General features: G+C 40.0%; 1 protein-coding gene across 1 annotated transcript in view; it reads right to left on the bottom strand.

Annotated features, from left to right (window-relative positions):
• LOC140204096 (eukaryotic translation initiation factor 3 subunit E-A) overlaps positions 1-13,075 on the bottom strand; it is a 210,396-nt gene that overhangs the window by 111,985 nt on the left and 85,336 nt on the right. Inside the window, exons 6-7 of the mRNA XM_072270472.1 lie at positions 10,616-10,741; positions 10,310-10,434 (exon numbers count right to left, since the gene is read on the bottom strand). Coding sequence (XP_072126573.1) covers positions 10,310-10,434; positions 10,616-10,741 — 251 coding nt within the window. The remainder of the gene's footprint in view (positions 1-10,309; positions 10,435-10,615; positions 10,742-13,075) is intronic.

Below are 13,075 nucleotides of genomic sequence, written 5' to 3' on the forward strand. Positions count from 1 at the left end.
AAGTAGACCATCTGGCCCATCGAGTCTGCGCTGCCATTCAATCATGGGCTGATCCAATTCTTCCAGTCATCTCAAACCCCTGCCTTCTCCCCATACCCTTTGATGCCCTGGCTAATCAAGAACCTATCTATCTCTGCCTTGAATGCACTTGGCCGCTACAGCCGCTCGTGACAACAAATTCCACAGATTTACTACCGTCTGACTAAAGTAATTTCTCTGCATTTCTGTTCTAAATGGACGTCCTTCAATCCTGAAGTCGTACTCTCTTGTCCTAGACTTCCCTACCATGGGAAATAACTTTGCCATATCTAATCTGTTCAGGTCTTTTAATACTTGGAATGTTTCTGTGAGATCTCCCGCATTCTCCTGAGCTCCAGGGAATACAGCCCAAGAGCTCCAGACATTCCTCATATGGTAACCCTTTCATTCCTGGAATCAATCTCATGAATCTTCTCTGAACCCTCTCCAATGTCAGTATATCCTTTCTAAAATAAGGAGCCCAAAACTGCACACGTTACTCCAAGTGCGGGCTCACGAGTGCCTTATAGAGCCTCAACATCATATCCCTGCTCTTATATTCTATACCTCTAGAAATGAATGCCAACATTGCATTCACCTTCCTCATCACTGACTCAACCTGACATCTATTCTTAGTGTCACACCATACATGGAATTTAGCACAGGACCAAATCTTTCATTCCACAATGCTGTTCTGAACTAAGTAAACTAGTAATTAAAAGTCTATTAAATAAGTCTCTGCTGCCTACACATCCATATTCCTCCATTCTCTGCACATTCATGTGTCTATCTAAAAGCCTCTTAAAATCCCCCTTTTTGTATTTGCCTTTACTACCACATTTGAGACTGCTTTCCAGGCAACCACCACGGTGTAAAAAAACTTGCCTGGCACATCTCCTATGAACTTACCTCCTTTCACCTTAAATGAATACCCTTCTACTATTAAACATTTTCACCCTGAAGATACTAGTTGTCTTACTCCATCATAACCGTATTAAGTTCTATCAACTCTCCCCTCAACCTCCATCACTCCAGAGAAAACAACCCAAGTTTGCAAATAGCCTCCTCTGCACCCTCTCCACATACTTCCTATGATAGGATGACCAGAAATTAATGGGATACTCCAAGCCAGATATGACCTAACCAGAATTTTATAAAAATACAACATAACTTCCTGACTCTTGACTAAAAAAAGGTAAGCATGCCATATGCCTTATTTATCACCCTATCAACTCGTGCAGCTCTTTTAGTGAACCATGGAAATGGACCCCAAGATTCCACTGTAAATCTACATGGTTAAGGGTCCTGACATTAACTGTGTACCATCCCCTTAAATTTGATCTCCCAAAATGCAATGCCTCACACATGGCCATATTAAGCTCCATCCGCCATTTCTCCACCTATATCTGCAACCAATCTGTATCACACTGTATCCTTTGGAAATCAGCTATACTATCCACAATGTCATCAATCTTGTGCATCACCTGAAAATTTACCAACTCAACGATCCATGTTTTTATTCTATATATATATGAATAGAAGATTGTTTATAAAATCTGCAAGCATTCAAATGAAAAGTTTGCATGCGTTTGAGCTGGGTCTTTAGCCAAGTATATGATATGGTATCGCGCAGTACAGTAATTTATCATAAATTCAGTAACTGTCAACCAGAGACAATTCACCACCACAAAGTACCTAAGCAGCTACTTTCAATCACCATTTTCTATGTCTAATCTTGGATATCATTTCACTTCAAATAATTATCCAGGGTCTCAATATCCAACCTCAAAAACACCGTTGTCATGAGAGGCAGAAGTTGAATTAGCTGATGATATAACCATAGCAGAGACCTTTAAAATCTTAGATGCAATTTCAATAAGGACTATAATTGCATTACATAATCCTACCTTACAACAGGCTTACAAGGAAAACCATGCATTTTTTTAAGATCTCACTTTTAATTTCAACACACAAACCATACTATTTATGTAATTTATTCATAGAATCTCATTAAATAGATGACTGGAGAAACTGGGATTGTTGTTCTTGTCACAATATAGATTTCACAGATGTCCAAATCCCAAAGGAAATCCTCTCCAACTATCTCCATGTTTGCAGCAGAAAATAAAAACTACAGATGCTGGAAATCCGAAATAAAAACTAAAAATGCAGTAAACACACTGCAGTTCAGCCAACACCTGTGGGAAAATAAACAGGTTTAACACAAGGGATTCTGCAGAAGCTGGAAATTCAGAGTAACACAAACAAAATGCTGGAGGCACTCAACAGGTCAGCAGCATCTATGGAAAAAAAAGAGTCAACACTTTGGGCTGAAGCCCCTCCTCTGGACTGGTAAGGAAGGGGGAAGAAGCTAGAATAAGAAGCTGGGGGAGGGAAAAGACTACAAGCTTGAGGGTGATAGGTGAACCCAGGTGAGGGGGAAATAGGGTGAGTGGGGGTAGAGAGGATGAAGTCAGAAGCTGGGAGGGAATAGATGGAAAAAAGTAAGGCTGAATAAAGAGGAATCTGATAGGAGAGGAGAGTGGAGCATGGGTGAAAGGGAAAGAGGAGGGACACCGGGAGAGGTGATAGGCAGATGTGGAGAACAGGCGAGAGGGAAGTCAGAGTGGGTAACAGAAGAAAACAGAAGGGGGAGGGGGGAAAATTACCTGAAATTAATGTTCATGCCATCAAGATGGAGGCTACCCAGGCAGAATATGAGGTGTTGATTGATAGGACCAGCCTCTGGATGTCAGTCCAATTAATTTAGCCCCCATGCCAGCCAAGCCCTTTAGTGCCTAACAGATTTAACATTTTCAAACTGAAACCTTTCAACAGAACTAGGAACTTTTGACCAGAAACATTAACCACAGATGTGGCATAATCTGATGAGTGTATCCAACATTTTCTGGCTTTACTCTAAGTTTCCAACACTCTCTTATATATTCATGGAGTTACACAGCAAGAAAACAGGCCTTTTGACTCAACTTTTTCATTCCAACAAAGATGCCCATCTACACTAACCTAATTTACCTTTTCTACAACAGCCTTCTAAACCTTTTCTATTTGCAAGCCTATCCAAATATTTGTTTTGGAATATTGTAACTGTACCCATCTCTATCATCTCCTCTGGCAGATCTTTCCATATACCAAGCACTTTCTGTGAGGAAAAACTTACTCCTCCTCCTTTTAAATTGTTCCCCCCTCACCTTAAACATATACCCTTGGCTTTCTGACTCCTCTATACTGGGAAAATGACTGGAAATTGTCCCTATCTATGTCTATCAAAATTTTATTAACCTCTGTAAGGTCACCTCTCAGTCTACCTTGCTTCTGCATTAACATACATCAGCCTATTCAATTTTCCCTTATAAATTTAAACCCTCCAATGCAAGCAACATCTGTGTGAACCTTTACTGCAACTTCTAGCTTAATCACATCCTTCCTATAGTGTGGCAACCAGAATTGCAAACAATACTCCAATTACAGCCACGCAATGCTTCACACAACTGTAACATGAGGTTCCAATACAGCAGACACAGCTCTTGTATACCCACAAGCGATTTTCAGAAGACACTGGTTAATGGGTGGGATGGCTTGCTCAGCTAACTAGTAGAAAAATTATGGAAATAAAGTAAGTTGCAAATAATACATTTCAGATGATGGTACAATCAAAACACACAAGTTGAGATTATTTCCACGGCTCAATATTTTGGGTTGCAACAGACATTAAGATATAATACCAGAAAGTGGAACAAGATGTTATAGATGAAAATGAGAATTCAGACAGCTATAATTTAAAATGAATTCCAATTGCCTACTAGAATGTACAACAGTGTTGTAATTAAGCATGTTGTATATTCCAAGACGTATAACTCCAATAGTTTTAAACATGTAAATATGCAGGGTTGAATAAATGCACAGCATACCAGAATATAGTTCTGCCCACAACATCACACTTGGACATCCATAATTCCTGGCAAACCTCCAGCACACTTTAAACCAATTATTTTAAAGAATTTCATTTTCAAAAATCTTCTTTATCACTTATTTCATTTTCTCAGTAACTTACAGTATCTCACATAAACAGTCAATATTTAAAACTGTGATAAGTGAGATTTGGCAACGACAAGTTTTCACAGACTATCAATATGAATTCATCCACAAATGTCTTTCATTAAAGCTCTTAGTCAGGGTCCAGAATTCTCCACCTGAGATTTGAATTAATGTTAATGTTATATATCAAATGCTGAAATTTGCAATTTTCTGTGCATTATGCAATTTTATGAGAACCCTAAGTTTCATTCTTTGACTGCCCCAACTTTAAATCAAGATAGTCCAAGAGTGTTTATTTGCTGCTAAAACAACTGAAGTGGGAATCAAGATTTGCGTTCTCTCTGTAATATTTATCTAGGGCAGGTCAGTTCTCCTCAGGTCACCTTTGCCTAAATATATTCTGAATTATATGAGTGTTTTTCTAAATCACTTCCAGACTAGCTAAAGGCAGAATGTTTAATGCACAACTGAACTATTCCTAACTGCTCTATTTTACTTCACAACCAGGAAGGGGGTGTGGTTTTAATCACTCTGCAATATCCCAAACATAGGTGCCCACTTTGGAAATTAGGGAAGTGACCGACTTTAATTAAGGTTGAGGTCAGATGGGATCAGGCATTTTTTAAATTGTGCAGCAGTTGGCTAATAACCAGGTGTGCATGCTTTGCTTTTTGAATACACTGGTTTAGCACTCAGAATGTATTGCCAGGAACAAGAGCACTAATGGAATCAGCACTCCACTGAGTCACCACAGCATGTTGCACACTGAATTACAGTACTGACAGAACTGGCATTGAAGGGAATCTGGCTTGTTCCCTGCCTTCCCACTGCTGCAGGCTGACATGCCAGGTATTTTGGTGCTGGGAGCCCAGTATGAACTGTTACCTTTCCCACTGCTGTGTATTGCAATGTTGGGAATCTGGTGCATTGAATCAATCATGGTTCAGTGTGGAGGAGCTGCCTGCGATAGCTGATGTTGGGCCAGTAGGGCAAGCACTGTGGCAGCTCAGCATTGAGGATGGGCTACTCCTGGGGAGTGTTGGATAGGTCAATTACTTTCTCCTCCTCTCTGTTTGGCAATTCAGCTCTGTCCAGACAAGGATCTTCTTTCTGGTAAAAAGCTCAACTGACAAAGGGACACTGAAATTTCTGTCACAACCAGCAGTAAGTGATCCGACAGACCATAGGATATGAGTGGTCTGCCAACAAAGCAACCGTTCTACGGTAATTTCTTGCTGCAGAAGCACTAGCTGAGTATGAAGGCTTGCATCAAGATCCCGATACAGCAGCAAGCAGATTCAGATTTATTTATAACATGTACATTGAAGCATACAGTGAAATGCCTCATTTGTGTTAACAACCAACACTCCTAAGGATGGGGAACCAGGTACTCCAGATCCTAAGAACACAGTGACTAGTAAATTATTTGACATATATAAATTTCTCCTAACATTGGTGGTTAGTAGGAGATACAGGCTGGAGTTGATGGGCATGTGAGAGTGAGTACAGTACAGGCTATTCAGCCCACTATGTTCTGCCAACCTCTTAACCTACTTGAAGACCCTCTCCCACAGAGCCCTCATCCATGTACCCATGAGTTTCTTAGATGTCCCTAATATACCTACCTCTGCTACCACCCAGCAGAGTGTTACACATACTCACCACTCTGCGTAAACAAGCCTAACTCTGACCTATCTACTTCCCTTCAATCACCTTAAAAGTATGCCTCCCCATATTAGCCTTTACTACCCTGGGAAAAATATATCTCTTAACATCTTGTACACCTCTAACATGCCACCCCCCCCCCCCCATCCTTCTTCACTACAAACAGAAAAGCCCTAGATCGCTCAACCGATCCTCATAATATATCACTCCAATCCAGGCAGCATCCTGGTTAAATCTCCTCTGTACCCTTTCTAAGCTTCCACATCCTTCTTATATTCAAGGGGACCAGAATAGAACACAATACTCCAAGTGGGTTAGTAAGGATGTTAATGGGGAAACGGATTGCTTCAAAAGTTGGCATGGGCTCTATAGGCAAATGGCATCCTATATTGTAAGAAAGTATATCATCATACCATGGATTTAGTCATAGTCATACTTCATTGATCCTGGGGGAAATTGGTTTTCGTTACAGTTGCACCATAAATAATAAATAGTAACAAAACCATAAATAGTAATATGTAAGTATGTAAATTGTGCCAGGAAATAAGTCCAGGACCAGCCTATTGGCTCTGGGTGTCTGACCCTCCAAGGGAGGAGTTGTAAAGTTTGATGGCCACAGGCAGGAATGACTTCCTATGACACTCTGTGTTGCATCTCGGCGGAATAAGTCTCTGGCTGAATGTACTCCTGTGCCCAACCAGCACATTATGTAGTGGATGGGAGACATTGACCAAGATGGCATGCAACTTAGACAGCATCCTCTTTTCAGACACCACCGTCAGAGAGTCCAGTTCCATCCCCGCAACATCACTGGCCTTACGAATGAGTTTGTTGATTCTGTTGGTGTCTGCTACCCTCAACCTGCTGCCCCAGCACACAACAGCAAACATGATAGCACTGGCCACCATAGACTCGTAGAACATCCTCAGCAACATCCGACAGACGTTAAAGGACCTCAGTCTCCTCAGGAAATAGAGATGGCTCTGACCCTTCTTGTAGGCAGCCTCAGTGTTCTTTGACCAGTCCAGTTTATTGTCAATTCGTATCCCCAGGTATTTGTAATCCTCCGCCATGTCCACACTGACCCCCTGGATGGAAACAGGGGTCACCGGTACCTTAGCTCTCCTCAGGTCTACCACCAGCTCCTTAGTCGTTTTCACATTAAGCTGCAGATAATTCTGCTCACACCATGTGACAAAGTTTCCTACCGTAGCCCTGTACTCAGCCTCATCTCCCTTGCTGATGCATCCAACTATGGCAGAGTCATCCGAAAACTTCTGAAGATGACAAGACTCTGTGCAGTAGTTGAAGTCCGAGGTGTAAATGGTGAAGAGAAAAGGAGACAAGACAGTCCCCTGTGGAGCCCCAGTGCTGCTGATCACTCTGTCGGACACACAGTGTTGCAAGCACACGTACTGTGGTCTGCCAGTCAGGTAATCAAGAATCCATGACACCAGGGGAGCATCCACCTGCATCGCTGTCAGCTTCTCCCCCAGCAGAGCAGGGCGGATGGTGTTGAACGCACTGGAGAAGTCAAAAACATGACCTTCACAGTACTCGCTGGCTTGTCCAGGTGGACGTAGACACAGTTCAGCAGCAATTCTTTTCAATTGCGGAGAATCCGAGGTTCAGGAACACTTATTTTGAAATACTTCAGCATGGAGAAGATTGGGGTACTGTGATTTATGTGGCTGCTGAAGGAGCTATCCAATAAATGGAGCCCATTCTGTGTTTGCCCAGCAAACCCGTAAAAATTTCCTTACCAATACAAGTCCAAATCAATTTGGAAAGTTCCAACTGAATCAGCTACAATTATAATTTAAGGCAGCTTCTTCCAAATAACAATCACCCCTCTGGTTCTTTTGTCACTTGCATTAAAACCACATCTTCATCTACCAAACGTTCTTTCAATCAAATTGGCTTCTAGATTAAATTATATTAAATCACTCCTCCAAAAAAGGATTGTTGACTGAAATGCTTCAGCTTTTCTCACACCTCCCTGGTCAATTCCAAGTGTTTCCTTAAAAGAGTCTTGGATACCTTGGAAGATGAGCTTCCAAGGTATCCAAGACACTTTTTTTAAGGAAATAAACTACTTTCATACAAAAAAAGACTGAGCATTACATCCATGTATTAACGTTAGTAACCTTGGACCTTGCAACACAACATACTGAGTTCCCCAACCACAAAATCATTTCGGGTTCAATTAACTCCAGGTTTAAAGCACTAACAGTAACAGATCGAATGCCACAGGCTAAGTAGGCAACAAATAAAAAAAAATGTAACTCTTGCAAACAAAAAGCTGAAATAAGCAAGCATTTCTCTTTACCAAAATCAACACTCATGGAAAGGGGAGCAATTAAGAATCTGTGACATACACTCAAGGGCAAATTAGATCAGCATACAATGGTCAAGACATCTTGTAATTTTAAACAGAATTAATCCACACCACACACTGCAATAGGCTTGTGGCACTCATGTGGTCCATATTAGAAACTTCCTGTATGTCCTTGATAGAATGCAGAACAAAAACTAATGAGGGCACTTGGTCAGATACATTAGCGGTGTGCAATTTTATGTGGATGGATAATTAATCTAAAACTACACCACACTAGTTCTAAATCCCAATAATTTCATGATCTGGACTCCTGCCTGTTTAGAAGTTAGTAGACATTTTGCATACTACTTAAGTTATTCATTTTCATCTTGTGTTTAAAATGAAGTCTTCTAACTTTTCAAATAGGAAGCTGGTTTATGTATTAATACATTTATAGCCCCTCTTGTTTCAAACGAAACACATCTACTGCATCTGCTGGCAGGAAAAGTTCCATGAAACACATTAGTACAGCTGGTTTCACTGAACAGTCTACATGTTTTGTGGTCATGGTTGATTAATCTTCAAATATACCAATGTTTACAACTAATTCTATCTCTTAAGGCACATAAAATTCATGACATACAAATGTCTAACCCTATTAAACCCGTTGCATCCTCTTCACAGTTACAGTTATTTAGCTTTCTATATACAACAAACTTGGATATATTAATTTGGGTCCACTCTTTCAAATAACTAACTGCCAGAGAATGTTAACCACTGGGCCTTCAGCCTCAATCTCCACAGCATCTACTAGACACAGCCTTGCTACCTAAAAAAAGCTGTTTTATTTTAATTAGTGATCTCTCATGTGGTATTTTATCAAGGCCTTCTGAAAGTCCAACTAGATCACATCAACCGGTTTCATCTTATTTATTCTGCTAATTACCACCAAAGAACACTAACTAATTTGAAATTTTTTTTTCATAAATCCTCTCTCATGATAGTTTACAGCATATTTATTAATTCATTTCATTCAGTAATTGTCAATTTGATCCAAGACTAATGTCGACATTATCACACTCAAATCAAAGTTAACTAACCTTATGCAACAATTTAATCCTCATAATAGGCAACATTAAGTTTTCATTGAGAAAGTATTTCAGCCACTGTCAGGAATATGTAGATTACCAAAACAACTCAAGTATTATCCCTGTACTACCTACTCCACAATTTTATATTACTCACATTCTAATAAACATCAGCAATAACACATTTACAGGAATAAATATTTATGCTATTAAATTCCCCAAAACGACACCAAGGCAGTAAAAACTTACTGAGGGTGAATGTGCGTTAGATGCATTGCTATTACTTTGGACTAATTACAGGCCCTTTATCCCTTGGAAGTATATTTCTTTCTGAGCTTTATTATTTATAGTAATAAATTGAAGATAATTTTAAACTACAATCTAAAACACAAATATTGACTTTTATTTTTAGAATTAACATGTCACGTCAGCCAATCACAAGCTGTCAATGCACATGCAGCTACCAAGTCCACTTTAGTGAAATGTGAATCAGAGCTAGTTGTATGGACAAGAACAATAATAAATTCACTGTTCTGGGATTCTCAGCAGTACCGCTGCATGGCAACCGGGTCATCTCTGCTCCAGCTCTACATTTCCTTTTATTGCTTGGTACTAATCAGTCTGCTGCTGACTTTTTTTTCCTTCCTGACTATTCATGGTTGTAAGAATCGATGTAGATTGTTACAGCATGCTATGTATACCTGGTTGTGAATGCCAAATTCCTTATACAGAATGATGCACCTTTTACAAATCATCTGTTAGATTCATGTATCCAACTCAGCCGCTAATTTTTTAAATCATACAATTAAAAACCAAACAACCTTGTAGTGTTGAGAACTACAAGATTTAAGTTTAAATCATTACCGTACAATATTAGTGATCAGAGAATATTTACCAAAATTCTTCCATTAAGAATTGCCCCATTATGAAAAGAACAAAATAGGCAAGTAGAGCAAACAAAAAACATAGTCTTTTACATTGAAATCCTTCTATTTTCTTAAGGTATGGTGCCTAGAACTACACACAGGACAACAAAAGGTCCAAATTGCATTTTATAGGTTTCCATTTTAATTTTTATCTAGTACACTCAATAAAAAGGTCAGCACTTCTTGACTCAACTAACCTATTTGGAACAAGTGAAATGCTCGACATGTGCTATACTTACTGTGGTTGATAGAGGAAAAGGTCAATGATATTGTCTCTGCCTTTGGGGTGGTTGAAGAATACAAATAGTGACCAGTGGATTAACCACGTCCTTTGCTGCAGAGACTGAAGAGGAGAACTGACAGTCTGAGAAGGAAAAAGAAAACAAGCATTTAATCTACAGGTTGAAGCTGGTGGGAAACCAACCTTCTTCAAAGTGCAACTCACACCAAATACACCAAAAGAAGAGTAACTCTGAAACTTGAAAAATTCTCACTTTAATGCACATGCACTAAGTTCAACCTTTATGAGAAGAATGAATACTCACATTGTTATCAATGGTCTCTTTGAGTCGTGTTAGATCCTCCATTGCAGCTTCCCAATTCTGCATCAGTATCTCCGACGCTAGTTTGCCCCAGAGGGAACTTAAAGCATTTCGGTCTGTTGAAGGAACCTGTAGAAACAGGAAAAAAAGTATTATTCTCTTTAGATATTTCAATCCAAAAAATTAGCACACACACGTGCGCGTGTGTGTGTGTGTGTGTGTGTGTGTGTGTGTGTGTAAGCAACCTGTCAAAAACAGTGGATTATAGGTGAAGGTTATTAAAAGTTAGCATCAGTGACTTCCGAATAATCTCTATTCCAAGGCACGACTACATTAAAATGAAAGGTATGGCTTAAGGTTTGCACAATAACACCTGTTAATAAATAGTTAGACAGCCTTGCCACAAGTCGGTTTTTGTAGTATATTTAATATTTCAGTAATATGAGCAATAATGAAAATAAATTGTTTGATTAAGCATTCTGTGTACATAATTCCATAAGACCAGAAGAAATAGGAGCTGAATTAAGCCACTCAACCCATCAAGTCTGCTCCACCATTCCATCATGGCTGATCACGGATCCCACTCAACCCCATACACCTGCATTTTCACTATATCCTTTGATGCCCTGACCAATCAGGAAACTATCAACTTCCGCCATAAATATACACAGGTACTTGGCCGCCACCGCAGCGTGTGGCAGAGCATTCCACAGATTCACTACTCTCTGGCTAAAAAAATTCCCTCTTTGCCCCTGTTCTAAAAGGTCTCCCATCAATTTTGAGGCTGTGCCCTCTAGTTTTGGATACACCCACCATAGGAAACATCCTCTCCACATCCACCTTATTTAGTCCTTTCAACATTTGGCAGGTTTCCATTGAGATCTCCCCACATTCTTCTAACTTCCAGGGGGTACAGACCCAAAGCTGCCAAACCCCTTTATTCCCAGAATCATCCTCGTGAATCTCCTCTGGATTCTCTCCAATGACAAAACCTTGAGATATGAGGTCCAAAACTGTTGACAATACTCCCAGCGTGGCTTGACTAGTGTCTTATAAAGTCTCAACATCATCTCCTTGCCTTTATATTCTGTTCCCCTTGGAATAAATACTAACATTACATTTGCCTTCTTTACCACAGACTTAACCTGTAAATTAACCTTCTGAGGATCTTGCACAAGGACTCCCAAGTCCCTCTGTACCTCTGTCGAACCTTCTCCCCATTTATATAATAGCCCACACTATTATTCCTTTTACGAAAATGCATTGTCGTACATTTCACAACACCATTCTCTCTGCCACTTTTTTTGCCCATACTTCCAATCTAAGTTCTGCTGCAATCTCATTGCTTCCTCAGCACAACCTATCTTTCTACCAATCTTCGTAACATCCGCAAGCTTTGCCACAAAGCCAACAATTCTATTATTCAAATCATTGACAAACAATGTGAAAAGTAGTGATCTCAATACTGACCCCTTGAAGAACACCACTCGTCACTGGCAGCTAACCAGAAAAGGCTCCCTTTATTCCCACTCGCTGCCTCTTGGCTGTCAACCATTCCTCTATCCATGCCAGCATCTTTCCTGTAACGCCATAGGATTTTACCTTGTTAAGTGTCCTTATGGCACCTTATCAAATGCCTACTGAAAATCCAAGTAATTGACATCCACTGCCTCTCCACTGTCCACCCTGCTTGTTACCTCCTCAAAAAACTCTAACAGATTTGTCAGGCAAAATTTCCCTTTACAGAAATCCTGATGACTTCGATTTATTTTATTATTAGTCTCCAAGTACTATGAAACCTCATCCTTAATAGACTCCAACACTTTCCCAAACACTGAGGTTAGGCTAACTGGCCTATAATTTCCTTTCTTTTGCCTTCCTCCCTTCTTAAAGAGTGCAATGACATTTGTAATCTTCCAGTCTTGCGGGACCATGCCAAAATCAAATGATTCTTGAAAGATCATGAGTAATGCATCCTTTATCTCTTCAGCAACCTCTCTCAGGACTCTGGGATGTAGTCCATCTGGTCCAGATAACTTATCCACCTTAAGACCTTTCAGTTTGCCTAGCACTTTTTCCTTTGTAATAGCAATGACACTCACTCCTGCTCCCTGACACTCGCGAACCTCTGGCACACTGCTTGTGTCTTCCACATTGAAGACTGATGCAAAGTACTTGTTAAGTTTATCTGCCATTTCTTTGTCCCATTACTACCTCACCAGCATCATTTTCCAGTGGGCCAATATCAACTCTCACCTCCCTTTTACTCTTTAAATAACTAAAAAAAACTTTACTGTCCTGCTTTATATCACTGGCTAGTTTGCCCTCATATTTCATCTTTTCCCCCTTATAGCTTTTTTAGTTGCCTTTGGTTGGATTTTACTGGCCTTCATCCACAGTATCAACAGTGGGATTGGGTTCAACAGCCGTGAGGTAATGTTAAAGCTACACAAGACCTTAGAC

This window comes from Mobula birostris, chromosome 1 (assembly GCF_030028105.1).
Source record: "Mobula birostris isolate sMobBir1 chromosome 1, sMobBir1.hap1, whole genome shotgun sequence".
Taxonomy (NCBI): domain Eukaryota; kingdom Metazoa; phylum Chordata; class Chondrichthyes; order Myliobatiformes; family Myliobatidae; genus Mobula; species Mobula birostris.